This window comes from Taeniopygia guttata, chromosome 4 (assembly GCF_048771995.1).
Source record: "Taeniopygia guttata chromosome 4, bTaeGut7.mat, whole genome shotgun sequence".
Classification (NCBI taxonomy): Eukaryota; Metazoa; Chordata; class Aves; order Passeriformes; family Estrildidae; genus Taeniopygia; species Taeniopygia guttata.
In genome coordinates this window covers 25,670,189-25,689,485 of record NC_133028.1, presented here as the reverse complement: position 1 = coordinate 25,689,485, position 19,297 = coordinate 25,670,189, and the positions used below count along the sequence as shown (strand labels likewise).

Genomic DNA, 19,297 nt, shown 5'->3' with positions numbered 1-19,297 from the left:
GAAAAACTCTCTCCGTTTGCTGCCTTCTGCCCTCCCACTGCCTGTTAGATCTCTGTCCCCCAGGCAGACATGTCATTGTAGCACCAAGCTACCAAGATTAAACCAAAAACTGGGTGATGGCTCTCATGTAGTGCAGGTTTCAGTAAAAGTCCACAGTGAACTAGTGATAGCTGGATTGTCACTGCAATGTTTTTTCATCTTTCCTGTAAGCTAACTTAAATGATATGCAATAAGCCAGAGCAGAAATACGTTCCAGGCAACAATTTTTTTCATGCAAATAAAAGTGTCTACAGTGCAGAATAAAATTAGAAAGCATAATCAGAAGTTAACGTTTACACTGATGGCTACAAAGTCTCATGGAATACTTAACTAGAATGCATGCTTCTTCCTTATATTATATTGTTCACATCTCAGAGGTATTGATGGATACACTGCATACCAAACATTTCAGTTAGTAAACAACAGGATAGTTGAAAAGACTTCACAACTACCAACCCCTAACCTTTAAACACCCACCATGGAACTTATACCCCTGTCAATTACCGGGTCAGTTCCAGAAGCCACCTGGAACTGCACAGAATGAACTCTGGTGTTTTGGTCTAACTGCTAATCACATACATCAGTAATTTTTGGCACATAGACACCCAAAGAAAACATTTTACATGTTTCTCATGCCAGAAAGAATGTAAAAAAAGCCTTTCCTAAAAAGCTTAAAACTGTATGATGCACACATCCTACAAATCACTGGAAAGTTCTTGAGTCTTTCTTACTCTAGGTCAATACAAATGTTGTCTATTTGAGCACATTTGTGAAAGAAGAGGAGGAAGAAAGGAAAAGACCAGGAACACGGTGACTTACCTGAGGTACCAGGAGGTATGAGCTGTTTCACTAAAGCAGATTTCACTGGTGTTGAGGAGGGAGAGTTGAAGCCACTGCTGTAGGGGCTACCAGTATTTGGACTGTAGGAGCTCGCATAACTGACCGCACTGAAAGGGCTGCTGTACAAACTCTGTCTCTTGAGAGCTGCAGGAAAGAGGGGAAAATGATAAATTATACTGAATGAAATGAGGAAAACCAAATACAATACTATATTGTGTCTTCAGTGTGATTTAATTACTATGCAATTCAAGTAGAAAATTTCGGTCACCAGAAAGTTTCTCCACTGCTTTCTTCACTCCGAGGTATAACCATAATGTGAAAAGAGTGGGAGAAGAGGGCAAGGCAAGACAGTGACAAGTTATAGTTTCCTTTTAGAAGTCAGATCTAAGATCACTACAGCTGATGTCTTTGAAATGTCCAGTGTAGGTGATGGGAAGCAGGAAGGCAGCAGTAGCTCAGTTACACTAACACACACCATATACATAACTACATACACACCAGAGCACAGCACGAAGTCACGTTCTCAGAACTCTCAGACCTGTCTGAATCACACAATACTTGAGCAGTAACCCCAAGACAGCACCACACAACTAAGCAGTATCACCTACAAAATTTCCCTAAGCATATGCTAAAATGAAGAAACATTAAGTAAGGCAAATGCTTCTGTATAGATCTGTGGGTACCATGAACCTATCAGAATAAAACAAATTGATTATTTCCTACTGTTAACTTTCTGTTCTGATGACTTGGGATTTTCTGACCATAGGCTTCAACCTCATACACAATATAAGATCTAAATTTGGTACTTTGCCATTTATTGTAAATGTTTCAATGTTGAAGCATTTTCAGATGAATTTTAAACGCTGGTGAGTATTAACAGTAGTAAACAGTATGATACTGAAATTCCACTGGTTGTCGGGTATATTATTTGTTTAGTTACTTAACTATTTTGTTCAAAAGTTTACATTTAAAATATAACAGAAAATGGAACTTCAGCTACAGGGGTAGTGGGATCCAAAACATATTTAAGACATTTTTGCTACAAATCAGTTCCTTCACTGCTGGAAGTATATTAATGCAGAAGTATATATAAGGACAAATTAAATTGCAAAGTGTTAAGATAAAAAAGCTAGAAAGGCCAACTTGATGTTATGTAAATCCAGATTAGATTTAGTTATAGCTCACCCAGCTGCTGAAAGTAAGCTATTAAAAAATACTGTGTGACATTTCTCTTAGTGAAAAGGGACTTCAATGAGTGCAGTAAGAATTAGGCTACTGATAGCAGTGGACAGAAAAAAAAAAAAAAAAAGGAAAGGAACCCAAATTTCCTTACTAAAAATCATTGTTGCTTTGACATTAGAAGCCAAAACAGACTACAGTTGCATGAAATGCTGCTTTCAGCAGCCAAGCCTAGCAAAGCTTCGGCTTCTCCCCTTTGCTCTTGGTCACTACATCTTTAGTTGTCCAATGCAAACATTGGTGGGGCTGCACTATTATCTGACCTACTAAAGTAGATTTAGGTTAAAAAATATCAGGAGTATTTGACTGCCTCTCCTAATTTAAGAGTGCCCCAAAAAAACCACAATATCCAACCTAGCCAGTGGCAGAATACAGCACAGAGGCAAAAGCAGCAGAAATTAACGCTGACTTTGCAGCAAATTCCTAAAATTGCATCTTGTGTAAAGATCCTTTCTAAACCAGTTAATATTACTAGTGTTTTAGTTAGAATGAAAAGACATTTATAGATGAAAGGTGAAAGGTTTATATTCCAGCTTTCACTGCAAGTCTTAATATGCGTTAATTTCATCAAAGTGTGAATTCACTAAATTCTGGCAAGTATTCATGAGGTATCTTCAGTTTGCATGTCAGAAGGGAAAACCTCCATTTGATTACAAAGCTCACTAAACAAAACCAGTAATTAAAAGTCACTCTGTTCTGGGTGACTATGATGAGGCCTTTTGATATCAAACTTCTAGCATTCACAAAGGAACTCCAAAGCATCTATTCCAATTGAATCTTTGTTCTCACACACAAAAAAAATTACTTTTCATCTCTTGCCAAAAAAGGTCATTAAAAATCCCTAAAATGTAAGTCTGCACAACAGTTCTTTCTTTTGTATTTATTACACAGACAAGTATTTTAAAATACTGACCACAAATTAGAAAACAATTCTACTACTATATGGTCTTCAAAACAGGCTCTTTGTCTACATCCATAATGATACAAAGTATTTGATCATACAGATTTTTTTGGATGAAATTTAGTGACTTTGCTACATGTAAAAAGTTTGCTCTGGTATGTGGTGAGACTTGATACACAGTGTAGTTTTCACAGTAGCTGATGTGAACCTTCATCAGCACGTTTTCCCAGACAAAAAATATCTGGATTCAAAACCATTTTCTAGACCAGAATTCCTGAAGGTTTTCCAGCAGGGATTTCTGTAACTCAGGAAGACATCACTATTTTTACAATTTGAGATACGGTCTTTATTAGAAGTGTCAGACAAAATTAGCAAGACAGATAATAATTTTAGCATTAAAATGATCCTAATATTAAACACTAGCTTACAAAAGATTACGCATTAGATTTCAAAACACCAGAAGGGAGGGCTGATAATCAACAAGTTTATTTTAATGTAAATTTTCTTCTGTAACATTCAGAAACCATATGCAGCATCTAACTCCTTTTAGGTATGATTTTGCTGAAATGGTAATGAATTTTTCTTTTGCTGTAGAAAATAGGAAAATCTGAGTGCAGAATATCCCTGAAGTTCCCTCTAGTCTGAACACACTTCCAACACTGAGCATGACTTGCTCTGCAATGGTAAACCTGACTGCTGACAAGGCATTGTGCATCAGTAACTGCTAACAGTAGCATGGAGATGAGAGCTCTTCTTCTCTCCTTTATTGTCATGCAATGAAATTACAATGGAAGAAGAAAATGTGAAATACAAGAGAGCATTTGAGAATGAAAAAGAGGAAAAAGATTAAGATTAGAAAGACGTAACAACAGGAATTAACAATGTAAAAAGAGTCAATGCAAAAGAAGCATCAGCAAGAATTCAGGAAAAAGTTATAGAAGTGTGAAAAGCCTCATCCATGGACACTGGAACTAGAATCTATTAACTGAACCAGTACCTAGTAACAGGTTAAGTGATGGGTCCCTGAAGTACAAGTACTATGCAAAATGCAAGTTACACGATACTCCTGAAGTGTAGAATAGGAGAAACAAAGTTACAAGAAACACTACTTGTCTTCTCCAGTGGAGCTCCCTGCTACCCTTACTCTGTAAAGGGAGGCTGATGGCTCTAAAAGACAATTTTGTGTTTTGTTGAAAATTCATGTTTGCATGAATCTGCTCCAACCAGCATGTGCCCATCTTTTCTAGCATTAGTATTTCCACCTATAAATAAATTGTGGTATTCTTGCAAGTATCACTGCCAGAAGCAGATTCGCAGGTCTAGAGGAAAACAAAAAAAGAGCTGAAGTTACCTAAACACATTGTTTTAATGTTAAAACTTTCAAATATATTCATTTAATAGAGAAGTTTCCTGCCATTCTGCTTCAGCTACGAATTTTTAAAGATACCCTGTGGGTAACAGAATTAGTGGTACTTCTTGGAAGACTTCTACTCAATTCTGAAAGAAGTTAAACCACAAACAGAATTATGTCAATCAACTGCTATCCATTCATAAATACTCAGTAGTATTCAGATTCCCAAACATGTATCACCATTCATAAATCTCTGTGATGTGAGTGCTTTTTGTTGTTCAGAATCTGTCTTTGCCTGTATCTAGTCATATATCATGTTAACTCTTCAGGTAAATTTTTAACAGACATTTGTCCAGGCAGCATAAAAAAGCACAAGAAATAGGGAAAGACTGAGGGTGACTCATACTGAAGGCACTTCCACCACTATGCCCACAATTTCTATAAGAATAAAAGATGGATTTATATTTTACTAAGAACAAATTCAGTAGAAACCAGAATAAAGACTAAATTGCTCCAGAAAACAATACAAGGACAAGGAAGAAGTTACAGTCAAATAAACTCAGCACAAAGTTTATGTATAATCATAGAAAGGAGGTGGCTGTTGGAACCACTCCTGGAACTGTGTGTTCATACACTCTTAGCTCAAGTCCAACTATTCTGCTAATTCCTGAAGATAACAGTTTAACATGTAGCAGTAGTAGACTACAAAAAGATGGAACAGGAGAAGAATAGCTATTAATAGCAAGAAAGTAAGTTGTCTCACAAGAATTAAAAAAAAATAGGCTCCAACAAAGAAACAAAACAAGAAACCAGATGGACAGAGAATTCTAATCAGACCTTCAGCATTTTGCTGCTGGTTTGACATAAAAAAAGTCTGGTAATAGAAGGATGGAGAATGCAGGCTTTCATTCTCACAGGGTCAAACACTCTTCAGATTTGAATATATCCAACTAATTAGTATTAAGGAAGAATCATAAACTCTGAATTTTTTAAGATTTAATTACAGTCAGATTTTTAAAGTTACTGGGGATGGGGGAAAATAAATCATTATCATTTCCCCAAAGTATTGAAAAACTTAAGCCTCCATTTCTTTAGATGAAGTAAAATAGTTAATTTAGCAGAAAATCAAACTTCATGCTAACACACTGACAAGTACCTAACAATTATGATACCTTATTACAGACTTCTATTAAAAAAAAAAAAAAAAAGAGAAAACAAAAGAGTTAAAAACATTGGTTTTTCCTGAAAACATCAGACCAAACTATGCAGGTATTACAAAACTCTGAAATCATGACTCATGATCTAATGCCTTCTTTCAAGTCATTCGTACGATCCAGAAAATGAGTAGAATTAATGACTTTGTAAATCATAATGAAAGCTTTAGACACAAGTCATTGATAGATATTTTATCTCACAACCATTAGCTAATTTTGATGCTGTTTCACAATATATACATACAACCCAGTGGTTTCAGTGTGCAGAAACTCACCTGACATTGTTTGTTCCAGCTTGTGGATCAGTGACTTCTTAGCGCATTCAACATCAGGACTTGGGTAATCCAATACCTGTCTGCACCAAACTAAAGGACTGACACTTTTTTGCACTGGATTCAGTTTCTTCTTTGGAGATGTATACAACCTGGAAAAGAGAGATAAAATATAATTTATGAGGACAGACAAAATGAGCATAAGAGCAGACATGCAACACAACACCACAGAGTATGCTATTTATCGTTTTACACTCTATCTACACTATAGTACAATCCCAAAAGATAAAGAAAGCACAGATTTGACCCTAAAATTAACTGGTTTGGAGAAAGCATAACAGTGATAACATATGGCTACCAAGGACTTCAGACACATTATGTATATGGACAATTTCATTGTTACATAAATGTACAAATGAGGATTAATCTTTTCAGATTCACCTGAAAGAAATGAATTGCTATACAATAGAGAACTCTTGTTTTCCTAAGCAAAGGAAGCAATAAACATGTTAATAGCCAAGGAGCAGTGCTAAAGTACACAAAACACAACTACTGTTTTAGTAGCCTAGAACAATAAAGAATTTATTTTTATTTATTATTTCTATCCTAGTACTTGATATTTTCATTCTCTTTGAACACAGAACAAAGGAACTATCTCTGTCCTAAGGAGGTATACAAGCATTAGCAATAAGGAAAAAGAAATAATGCACACAGGAGAATAGAGAAACAATGAGACCAAATTGTTTTCCCAGATATACTTAAGCCTTTGTCTGTCAGCATTTCCATTCATTTTTTTTAACATCAACATTCCATGACTGAAGAAAGTAGTAATCCAGTTTAATAACTCTAGAAATTTAGCTGAAAACTTCTCCTCCCTCAACAGACAGATCAAAGGAAAAGTCATAACCAATCACACACTCAAAATAGGGAACTTTAAGCCTTACTTTGGACTAGAACCAAAGTTGGGAATGTGGTTCAGCAAAAGACAAAAGTGAATTGCAAGACATAACTCTTAACTAGAGATTATGCATGTGTAGAATCAGCTAAACAAGCATTTCTTCTAGAGTAATGACAGACTTCATATTCCAAGTGAATGACTGTATTCCACAGTGTCACATAGGAATATCCGACAGTCTAATCAGACATGCTTCTGTACAAAATACACAGCAAAAGTTCTTCTCTTTATGCCAATGACATTAGCAACACAGAAGTTATTTCTCACAACTTTCTCTACAAGATTATCTCATCTCTCCTCTGTAATTCTAGAACTTGAAGTGTTGGCGTTATAATAGCTTTTTGAGATTTTTTTTTTGTAATTACTACTATTAAGTTCACTTCTTACAAAAGCTTGTGTTTATAAGACCATCACTCTACCCAAAACACTGATCTTTATTAAGAGTGAGCTCCAAAACACTCTTCCCTCTAACACTGAAATTAGCAAGCCATGCTTGCAGATCCAGGTGAGAAAATGTTTATTAGCTACCAGGTTTTAAAATAAAATGGAAGCTCTTTGTAACAATCCAAATAGTCACTGCCACTTCCTGTAGTTCAAGGGGTTTATGCTTTGGCCAATATCATGCTGTCTGTCATAACTACTTTTGTAGAAATGCCTACAATTGGACACTCGGCCCAAAAGAAAAGCTAAAAGCCCTTCATGTATTTATAGTCCTGAAGATCCTTGAAAAGCACAAAAGTCACTCAATTATCACAGTTGTGTAAACAATGATGCCACTTTAACTTTTATGACTTCCCCATACCATTAAAAATGCTTAACATTTACTATGTCTCTAACATTTTGAATTTACTGTCTTTTTAGTACTTGCCTGTACTCCTTTCTGTCCTGAGGTATGTTTATACAATACAAAGAAGCATCAAAGGCAACAAGGCCAGCTTTTGCCCAGTACAGGCCAGGCTCACTCCTGGTTCTCTGGATAGCTGACATGCCTTGCTGTGTTTGAGAAGTTCCATGCACATTCAGTTTACAGTAGTAGCCAGTATAAAAGACAAGAAATGAAAGTGCATGTCCTCTTTGAGAAACACACAAAAGGGGCATCTTCAATAAACCAAGACTGTTCTAATCAAAACTCTACCTGATATTTTAAGCTTTGACACATTCTTTTCAGGAATTCCCAATTGTTCAATTTGTTTCACAAGTAGTTTATTTACTGAAGCAATCCAGGCTCACACAGTTTCTCCCTCTCTTCCACCTCCCTTTCTAACCAAATATATATTCCATATTCCCCCCACCTCTTCCCAGTCAACTGTTTTCCTTTATCAACCTTTGTTTCATGACTTAGACTTCAAGGAAAGACAGAATTTGACACCATACACATTTCGTGCAACTCCACTCCAACATACACATGTACACTGATGCAGTGGCAAAACAGCTCTTTCAGGACAGTTTCTTGTAGATCATGCAATTATAAAGTCTCACGATAAAGCAGTGATCTTAATATCCCACCTGACAAAGAACAGCCAATCTCCAGTTTTGAGACTTAATTTTACTTGCTTTACCGAACATGGATTTTACAAAAACTAAAAGGACCAAGGGCAAGGCTAAGAAAAGAATCAGAGTGATGCCTCTATTACCTCTTCCCCTTTTCCCAACATCAGAAAAAGAACAGATACATGAAGCACATACAAGTAACTTCATACAACTAAGTGGTGTTCTTTGTCAAACTGTTTGACCCAAATGATACAGGTCCTCTTTAGCTTATGAACCTTCCAGAAGAGATCCCATTTGTACCTGTCAATGCATTCTGCAGCAACAACACCACTGATTGGCAGTACATCAACTTCAAGATAGAAGATTAACAGAATAACTTCATACATCTTTAACCACTGTAAATCAACTCTCTCAAAACAGGAAGTTAAAAATGACTGAGGAAGCCAACAACTTACAGTTGCCACCCATACTACAAATGTGAACACAGAAACATATACTCCAATCTCTCCACAACAGAGTAAAGACTCTACAACTCAGTGCCGTAAGGTAAAGCAGAACACAATCGTGTATTAAAAGGTGCTTTGATCTACTTTGAAACAACATTAAGAAGACCAGACACTATGACTCTGCTGCAGCCATTAGTATGTCCTTCCTTTGGCTCTTACTAGTCAACCACACCACAGCAGCACCAACCTGAGGCTGAAAGCAGCCAGGGGCTCTACTGATTAGTTCCAGGAAGAGGCAGCACAGAGCTTCTGCAGGAAGACTGCTGAGACTACAAGCATATATGGCGTCAGCCAAACAGGGCAAGCTGCAGCATGCTGCACTGGGACACAGATGAGTCAGAAAAGGCTTTGAAGAAAGAGGACACACCACTGCAGTAGGAGTGGAACATCTGTGTACAGATTACCTCACCTGAGGAACACCTCCCCAGTGCATTAAAATACAAGAGGATAGTCGCCACAGGAATGAAACAAGAAGCCAAAACTCTTAACTGGGAAAAAACAGAAGTGTCTTTTTGCATCAAAATCCTTCCACTGCTCAGTATAAGAGCGAGGGAAAACATGCAGATGAACATGAAGTCACAAATCTGAATTAGAAAGAAGATGGCAAGTGGAAGGAATCTGAAATTAGAGCTCATTTATTTTAGCTACATTAGCTTTAAGCAAAAACTGGAAGGTACAATAAAGGAAATTAAATGGGAACCCACAAAATGCATGCAAAAGCAAGATTAAAAACCTGAAGACGTGATGAAGAGAAAAAGCTGAAATCCAAGGACAAATCAATAAGAAATGCCCCTAAAATACAAGAAGGAAATTTCACAGCAAAAAGCTAATGAAAATATATAAATCAGGAGACAATAATACTAGACAGGATTGGAAACAGACAATTCAGAAAACAACAGTGTCAATCTAAGCTATTTTAAAACAATTTAAAAGTTTCAGGAAACCCCATCTGAAGTGGCTTAAGCATGTTAAAATTTAAGAGGATTTTGAACCGACAGTTAAAGATCTGAAAAGCATCTCTGGTTGAATGACAAATCAATCAAAAAATTAAGTGACTGCACTTATGTGGCCCATGGGTTTCCTTTCCTTCTCCCTACCCCACAAAATTCCTGTGCTACAGCTGTGACTGAGATACACATTGCTTAGCCTGAAATTATTAGTTTTCAGCTCTACTTCACAGACTACTTCTAGTTCTGAGAGATTGCACAAACTACAGCAAACTCCAGTCTATGAGTATAAACTCTAGGATATGAATACTAGAAAAAGGCTTTGACTATCTCATTAACCTTCATGTTACAGTGGCACATCTCAGTTACATAATGCAATTTTTAAGTCGAATTGAGAATATCCAAGAAATTGCAAAGTGCAATTTGGAACACAACTATCTTTCTGTGCCCAGCAATTAAAGATAGCTAGCTGTGCCCCGAGTAGTTGCTGGAAATTACTCCTATTGTTCATTTCCTCATCCAAAAGAACATGTTTGTGTCGGAAAATGGAGAATGGGAAATGGGCCATCAAAACTACCATCATGTCGCTTCCCTAGAACTATCACACAAATTGTACAAATTGTCCACTATTTGAGAAGCTTTTCATAAGAAATTTGTTAGTGCATATGTGCTCAAACATAGCACTGCTGATATTTAGAATGAAGACAACAGCTGATAAGTTCTGTGTTCTAATGTGTTCCAAAATAAAATTCTGTTAATGACTATGCTTGAGAGCTCTACCCACAACTACAAGTAGCAGAAGTGTGAATCGTGCCTAAACAAGACATGATTATGTACCAAATTTCAGGAATAGCATTAGGACAGTAAAGGAGACCCATATCAAAGCTTTCATTTTATCTAAATATCAAGCATGTTTAAAAGCCATAATTATCACAAAAAAGGTCAGAAATGGAAACAGTTCTTCCTCAGGATTCTTCCTCCAGTCCTCAAATATCTGTTTCACAACAAACATGGATATCTCAAGGACAATAATCAAACTGAGTATTATTTAATGTTACCAGTTGTTTTTCATGATAAAACTGGCAACTTCCATAACCCTTGCTTTTCTTACGTGCTTTTCATATTATCTTCCCGGTTTGTGAAGACATTATCTGCATTTGATTAAACCCCAAAAACTTTAAATCAAATTGACTTTTTATCTGCCACAAAATGAAAAGCAGCAATTTTTCTTCTACTTACACCACAAAACAGAAATTGATCAGAACCTGTCTGGCTTCCAAGGGACCTAAACCACATTAATAGAACAAAATTTAACAGTTGAACAGGAAATGCTGCAATGTAATGTCAGCAATGGGGTTTCATTCAGGTGGAGCTGTAGCCTAAAACAGTCACAGTATACTTTACCAGCTCACTATGGCAAACCAGGATTCCAAACCAATGCTTGTGCTCAAGGGACCCCAAGCAGTAGGAGAGGGAAGACAGCCATTACAGAGGGCAATCATGTACCTCAAACAGGCCCTTGGCCAACTAACGATAATGGATGGCTAGAACGGAAACTGACACTATTATAAACAGGTGCAAATTAGAAATAGCTGCCGAATGAGAGTGGGTATAATAGTAAAAGTATGTGCCTTCCATTTTAACTAGTCAGAATACACAACCAATCTGAGGTCTTAAGAACCACTGAAACTATTACTTTTAGCTATTTAGTTAGTAAAAAAAACCCAGTAATTTCATTTTAAATACACAAGAACTGCCTTTTGTTTGTAAATGAGGTCAGTCAACTGTCAGCTATTTTAACCCTACCAAGGAGACTTTATGCTGATATGAAAACATGAGTGCTAGGCTAGTTTTTATAGCACTGTCATTTAAAGAGGACACAACTGTTTTGAAGTTTGCTGAGCAATTACATGTACAAAATAGTTACACAGCAAGCTCTATACTCTCTTATGCACATGCTGCAAGTAAATTTTGAAGAAAAGCACTGCATGCTTTGCTCACATTTAAAACAAAACTTGTCAGAAAGCTTAGCTTGAGTGACTGTGTAACAAGTTACCATAAAGGAAGTTACCGTGGGTTCACAGCACAGTAACTAATCTACAGTAATTGCCCACGTGTGCACACTTATCCTGCAATAAACTCAAGACCCAATAAACTGTTTTCAAAGGCAGCATGGCAAGCCACCCTGCACACTGTTATCCAGATGTCTCCAACATGCTGCACATCCACACCCAACCTTACCCAGCCAGTCAGGCAAGGAGGTGTACACCACTTCTCTGAAGACTTCTCCACTCTGGTCACCCCTTTTGCCCTATTGTTTTTTTCAATTAATTAGTAAGAAAAAACTCATTCAGACTGAACATGAAAAAAATTGAATTTGATGCAATCCGGCTCAAGAACAGCTAAATAGGAACACCCACGGAGTAGATTATGGAAGTCGCTGATAACTGGAGGAAATAATCAGCAGGCCTAAAGCAAAGTCTCCATGTGTCTGTGCAGAGCTCAGTACAGTGTGCAAATACAGATGTGCCCATCTGCAACCTTCAGGATCTAATCAGGAAGAAAGTTTCAGTACATTAAACATTATTCAGAAGCATATAGACAAGACAATCCAAATTCGCTGAAATATTTTTTAGTAATTTACCACATAATTTGAAGATTGTCTCATGCAAAAATGTTTAAAACTTGAAGTGAATCTGGATTTAACTAACCACAGAGGAAAAAAGCAATCAAGCAAAAATATAAACAATCCCAAAATTCACTAATATTGTATGGATGTTTTAATAGCTAATGCTGCTATTAAAACAGCAGCGTCAAAAAGTTTCTTTGCCTGTTTGATAGTTGCACCTTCTCCTTACTTTTTCACTTCACACTTCTCTTCTGTATACTTAACCTAAATGCATTTTAAAATGCATTTTAAAAGCTAAAAATAAGTTGATCAACTCTTCAATGTAGATTTAAAGAAACATGTCACATTCTAGTATCAATTTCAATCACAGTATCAAGTGTTCTGTCTTAAATTCACAGCCACTAATCTCATGTGAGCATTAAATGTAAAACAATGTAATTTTAAGAGTTAAAAAAATATTTATTCTGCCATGACAAAACTGCAGACAATTTCATAATGGGGTATGAAAATGTCTGTATTACACAAAACAGAAAAGAACAGCAGTAACCAGCACCCTCTACAACCTATTATTACCCACAGCAAGGTCCTTCTGAAATCAAAAGTAAAGACAAATCTTAACTTCTACGTGTAGACAAGCAAAACAGGCAAGATGAATCAATTTTTTATGAACAAACAATGATTTAAATTTAGTTTGTTTCCACAAGAGGTGTCCTCAGCAGCTAAGAGATATTTGATTTTGACAGTGTGTAATCCCATATTTTAAACAGGATTTTGGGTTAATCCATTTGAACCTCAAAGAGTTCATATAAGACTTAAATTTCATTGAATACATTCACTCTTTCAGTTGATTAAATTATTTATGAAACAGTTTAAGGGAAACCCACTTATTCACCCAACCCCTCCTACCTTCACAGGCTTGTTTCTTTTAGATTGATCCATCAGCCCTCTGAAAATTTCAAACTTCATTAAGACAAATAACCTCCATTAATCAAATGCATAAAGGCATCTTCCCTTCATAGGAAAATAAAAGGGACTGGACTATTTAGCGTCTCAACAGTTGAATTAGAAGGTGTTTAGAAATTCCAAGAGCTTAATTTCCACTTTAATTAAGCACTTTGGAACAAGAAATCATCAATCTAGCCAAACTATATTTATCATTAGTTGCAGATTAAACTACAGCAGGAAAACACTTTTTTTTTAATAACTACATATCCATATTTTGTGATATGTATGACAATTAGCAAATTTTTACAATTGCTTTTTTTGTTCCATGCATTTGTGTCTCAGTCAGTGTCCCATTCCCAGACTGAAAATTAGCTGCTAAAGACTTCAGCATTATAGTTGCCAAAATATTAGTAAAGGAATGAAGATGTGCTACGGACCTCCTGTAAGTTTTGCTGGTTTTTGAGCACTAGAACTTGCACAGAAACATGACAGTGCCACAATAACTGGCAGCAAGGGCAGTGCTCAGAGAACCATTTGGCTGCCCCGTGAGTACCCAGAACTGTGTCAACAAAAACACACGCCACTGTCACCACACGTGCTGTCGGGACATTCACTTTCACCTAAGAGACTCATTATACTACCCATGATTTAGAATGAATGTATAAAACAGTAAGATCTATTGTCACTAGAATTCATGACATTTACAAATTTGGCTATCCTACTCCAAACTTGCCCTGCTAATTTACCAGACTGTATTTCCATCAAGGGCTGTAGGCCTTTGTAGATTACAAGGCAAAAAGTAAGAAATAAGAGCAGCTGCCTTGCACAGACTCATCTTCTGGGAGATGATGCCTTGTGTTAATTTAGTGTTGGATGAGAATAAACTTATGCTCTCATACTTCTCCAGTGGATCAGGCTGAATGTCAGGCAAATGACTTTGCCAAGGAAGTGCACACACTGTCTCCTCCCTGAGCAACTAAAACATTGCTCATGCATGGAATCAGTCCAGCATTTCTAAAGGCGTTTCTAACTCTAAAAGACATTTTTGTTTGTTTTTTAAGTTTATCTCCATATTTGCTCCCAGAGACCTTGGTAGATGGACCCACAATCGGTTCTGCTGCAAGACAGTTTGCTTGTATTACACTTTTTGTCCCTGTACACGTTTCCCTTGCATTCCTCTGTTGACATGGTATTGACACGGTGCTCCTCCTCACTATCTGTCTTGCAGCTCTGAGGCTGCCCCTCAGCAACTCTCATAGGAAACTTCAAAACGACAGCTAGAAACAGTGTGATGTTTGGAGAGAGCAAGTCTTCTTGATTCTCGGTGGAAGCACATCCAAGTGTAATAATGACAAGGCAAACAGCCACCTGCGGCTGTTTCTGCTGGAGCAGCAGGGTAAAGCAGTCCATTTATACGAGGAACCACCTCAGGGAAACCGTGATCCGACTACATCATTAGCAATAAATTAGAACACCTAAGGGCAACGCGTTTATGAGATGAAAAAGTGTTACCTTTGCCATCTTTACAGCTGAAAGAAATCGAGGCATAAAAGATGCCTGATGCATGGCTGAAGTCTAACAGTACCTGTGGGCTAATTCTGAACTACCCTATAAATTTCCCACAAGTTTCTCCACGGCTCCCCACCGCCTGCACGCCCGAGAACGCTGATGCTGATGCTGCGGCAGCACTGGAGCCCGCTCGGTGTCCGAGCGCCCCGAGGTAGCGCTCCCGCCGCGGCCCAGCAGAGCCGCGGTCCCCAGGGAGCTCCAACGCCGTGTGCAGAAAGCAGAAAGCGAAACACCCTTCCCCGGCAGGCTTCGGTACGTCTCGCACAGCTCATTAAGCCCTTCACCCAGCCCAGAGGGTGAGGCTGCCGCCGCACACAAAGCTCCGAGACCCCCTCCGACATCAGACACACGCCTGGAAACAGCCCCTTCCCTCCGGGCACGGCGGGGGCACGGGGACGCGGAGCCCTGCCCGCCTCCTCACCGACCGCCCCCGCCCCATCCCCACCCCGGCCGCCTCCTCACCAGCAGGTCTCGTCCTCATCGCAGCCGGCCAGCCGCTCCAGCTCCTCCGGCCTGAGCACCGCCGCGTCGTCCAGCAGGCCATTGCCGCCGCTGCCCCCATCGCCGCCGCCGGGCTCCTCGGAGAGCGAACGCCGGGCGGCGGCCCTGGGGCTGAGACAGCGGCCGTCGGGCGACGGGGAGGCGGCTGGGGGTGGCGAGGAGGGCCCGGCGCTCGGCAGGCGCTTGGGGCTGGCGGGGGCGGCGGGCAGGGCGCCGTGGCGGCTGCGAAGCTGTTCATTCTGCTTCTCTAGCTTCTTCACCAGCTCCTGAAGCTTCCGCACCTCCGCGTCCGCATTCACGCCCGAGCCCACATCCTCCATGGCGGCCGCCGGCAGAGCGGCGGCGGCTGCGCGGGGAGAGGCGGCCGCGCCGCCCCGTCTACGCGGCCGGGCGGCCGGCGGCGGGGCAGGGCCGGGGCGGGGCGCAGGACGCACATCCGCCGCCGCCATGGCACCGCCTCCCGCTCTGCCGCCGGAACCGCCGGGCCTCGCCCCGCCTCGCCCCGCCTCGCCCCGCCTTCTGCCTGGGCCGCGCTGCGCAGGACAGAGCGGCACGGCGCGGAGCGGCACGGCAGGGCGCGCCACGGCGTGCCATGGCCGGCCATGGCCGAGCATGGCGCAGCTCGCGGCCCCGGCAGCGGGAGGCCGTGACTCGGCCCCGCCTGGGGCCGTCCGAGGGGCTCTTGCGGTGGGCTCGCTCCTGAGGGAGCGGCGCGGCCTTGCCTGGCCTGGCCTCCCGTGTCTTGGGCATCACAGATCCCAGGCAGGAGTTGTACGGGAAGGCTCGAAATACCTTCCAAAACCGTTCAAAACCTCTAAAGAATACAAGGCGAGCCCATGGTCCAAAGCCTAGGTGATAGTGTTGACCCTGTTGTGTATGACGGATGTGTGAACCAAACTTCCTTTGAGTCTACATGTTGTATAAATACATGTATATTCATTTAAAGGTTGTGGTGATTTTGCCTTCCATAGCAAAACTTACACCTTAACACTTAAGTGTAAGGAATTAGTGGGGCCTGGGGATTTGTCGCAGAATCACAGAATGGATAATGTTGGAAGGGACCACAGTTGTTGATCTGGTCCAACCTCCCCGCTCAGGTAGCGTCATTCTAGAGCTCAGGGCACACGATTGTGTTGACTGGGCAATGTGTTCCAGTAAAGTTTTTCATATTCAGGCGGGACTTCTGTGCATTGCTTTCTGCCCATTGCCTCCTGTCCTATTTCTTGGGATGTTTTATGTCTTGTGACAAATTGTCTCCAAATTTCATCGGCTGGCATCGTGGGGATGCTGTGTGTCCCTGTTCCCTGGGCCACTGAAGACAGTGTCCTTAGTGCCATCCTTGCACAATTTTTTTCCTCTTCCTATGTTCCATCTACTCGCCAGCTTCATTTTGGAGCCTGCTATAGCTAAGGAGAGGAAGGACACCAGCAAGTGGGCCAGAGAATGGCTGGAGTCTTCAGGGGATGATACTGCTGTGAGCAGTTTTTACTAGGCTCAGGGAAGGGAAAAAGGAAAATAAGACTGGGTTGCTTAGACCTGCAGGATGTGCTGAGAAGTTGCAAAGTTTAGGGGCATTTAATGCCACACAATCTGGGTTATGTTAGGTATAGTGCATGGACTGCTGGCATGTTTAGACTGCCAGGCATGAGTTTACAGCATCCTTACAAGACTGGGTCACTTCCTTGCCTTACACAACACTCTCCCCTTATACATTCAGAGATTACATTCTCTGTATGTACAGCATTATTTGAGGGTTTATTCTGGGGTGGTTTTGCATTGTTACTGTTAGCTTCTTGCCAGAATCCAGGCCTTTGATCCATACATGGAATTTATGTAACTGTTTTCCCAAAACAATTAGCACCTTAAGTGTTTATCAAAAAACATCAGGGCTGATATCTTTCAACAAAATAACTCTTATGGTAATGTCTTTGTTATCTGCAAGTGAAACAAACTTATCAGTAGCAGATTTTGCCACAGATTTTGTATAATTCTCACAGCTATAAAACTACTAAGCACTTTCGGCCCTTGAGCTGAGACCTTTGGCACTCTGCTCACTGACACCACGTTAATGACTATCATAACTCCTTAGAGATTGGTCTGTAAGTCAGTTTGTAAATCCAGCTTGTTCTTTATGTCTGTATATGGTACAAAGTCAAGTGCCTTAAGGGAATCCAGATATATTCTGTGAGAACAGTTACTTATCAACGGGACTTACAGTCCTCCAAAAGGCCAGGAAAACTATTATATAAAGGTTTTTTACATCAAGGTTCTTCCAGAACTCTGACACTTACAGTGATACTGCTGATGATTCAGTGGTTGGTGGGTCTTAAATTATGCAGGGAAGTTTATTCCAAATTAGAACATCTATATCAGGACCGCACAATATAACTTCTTTATTCTTCTATAACTACTCTCAGGCCAAACATCAGTGGCACAAGAAACCCTCAGTCACTTCAATTAATCATGCTTTTATGGTGGCAACAGGAGGAGTTTAATCCTTTCTATAGTGCAACTACTGGGATCAGGATGGGACTGGTGGCTGGATCTGGGAGAGTGACAGAGTGTGAAGTGGGGCTGTGACAAAGGGCTCTGCCAGGAGATGTAGACAGGCAGTGCAGAGGAGAGCCAGGACCACAGAGACGCAGGCTCCTGGGAGCTGCTGCCAAAACTGCAGCTGTTCCTGGTGATTCTGTCATGTTTAGGGGTCTCTGTTAAGTAAAAGGGCAGCTCTGAGAACTCTTTAGTTGTCAGTGCACTGCCAGCATCCTGCTCTACTCCTCTTCCTCCTCATCTCCTCTACTTCCTCTTCCTTCTCCTTTCCTCTTCCCCCAGTTCATTTAATGGTCTGTTTGTCCCCCAGATTTCCTACTCCAGCCTCCTGTCCCCTGCTGACACCATTACTTTGCTGTCAGCAGCTGTAGCAATTTTTTCTCCTCACAAGATCCACTCCCTGCAGGTGTGTGCAGACAAAGGGGGAGGAAAGCGAGAAAAAAGTAGTAGAAAAAAGTTTCAGAACTGCTGAATTATCTGCTATTTTTACAAAGAGTACAAGGAGTAGAAATGAATGGAGTCACTGCTTAATAGTCACCATAGACTGTGCTTTGAATAGCAGCAACCATGATTCCGCTTTCTCATTCATTCTTGTGCTGTGAGTGCCCTTCTCATGTGCTGGGAACTGAAGAGCAGCAAGTCTTGGTCCATAAGCTTCCTATGAAATATCAGGTCAATAATAGGCTTCCACGACTTTCTTGTTGCTCAGATTCCAGGCGTGTGAAACCACACCCAAGCAGAGGCCCCTGGGTGACTATACAGAAATAGTATTAATTGATAGTAATGCCACAAAAATGAAACCTTTCCACTGCGTCACAAGAGCAAGAGAAATTCCTCTGTGTGTGAAATTAGATCTGTTGCAGATTTTTTTTGTGAACAGCTGCGATTGCACCCACACTGCGTTTTCCCTTTTCACTGAGAGGGAGGAAAAAAGCAGCCTTTCCACAGCACTATTTTCCAGATCTCAGGACATGCATGGGTGCTTGTCTTGCCTGACTTGGGGCAGGTTCTAAACTCACAAGATGAAAGGAAATGAGGAGCAGTCTCTCCAAAGGAAAGGAAGTCTGTGCAAGGCTGTCATGTCACTCAAATAATTCAACACTCCTCTTCTGATGAGTGGCTCCTAGAAGAAGGCCACCAGGAGCCTAGTTTTGCTGACTTTTGAGCTCCCTAGCATGGACAGCCCTATGGCTGGTTCTCACAGCAGTGATCTGCTGAGTATTTGTCTTTACATCTGTCAAAACTGTTAGAATCTGACTTTGAAACCTTGATTTCACTTGTCACCTGGGAGGAGAATCCTTCAGGGGGAATACTACATGAAGATGGGCAGATGCATGGTGGGAAGTTA

The 19,297-nt window shown here is 40.5% G+C and overlaps 1 protein-coding gene across 9 annotated transcripts in view; it reads right to left on the bottom strand.

Moving 5' to 3' along the window:
• The window catches only part of SLAIN2 (SLAIN motif family member 2), a 34,253-nt gene extending 18,432 nt beyond the window's left edge, over positions 1-15,821 (bottom strand). For 5 of the 9 annotated variants that reach the window (XR_012055583.1, XR_012055585.1, XM_072928161.1 and 2 more), the window contains exons 1-3: positions 15,361-15,820; positions 5,860-6,008; positions 859-1,023 (exon numbers count right to left, since the gene is read on the bottom strand). Coding sequence is in view for 5 of the 9 variants with exons in the window: in XM_072928161.1 (XP_072784262.1) it covers positions 859-1,023; positions 5,860-6,008; positions 15,361-15,719 (673 nt within the window). In the remaining 4 variants the exon portion in view is untranslated. Of the gene's footprint in view, positions 1-858; positions 1,024-5,859; positions 6,009-15,360 lie in introns of all 9 variants that reach the window. The other 4 variants (XR_012055584.1, XR_012055586.1, XM_030271042.4 and 1 more) reach the window with 2 other exon arrangements.
• Between the last annotated feature and the right edge of the window lie 3,476 nt (positions 15,822-19,297).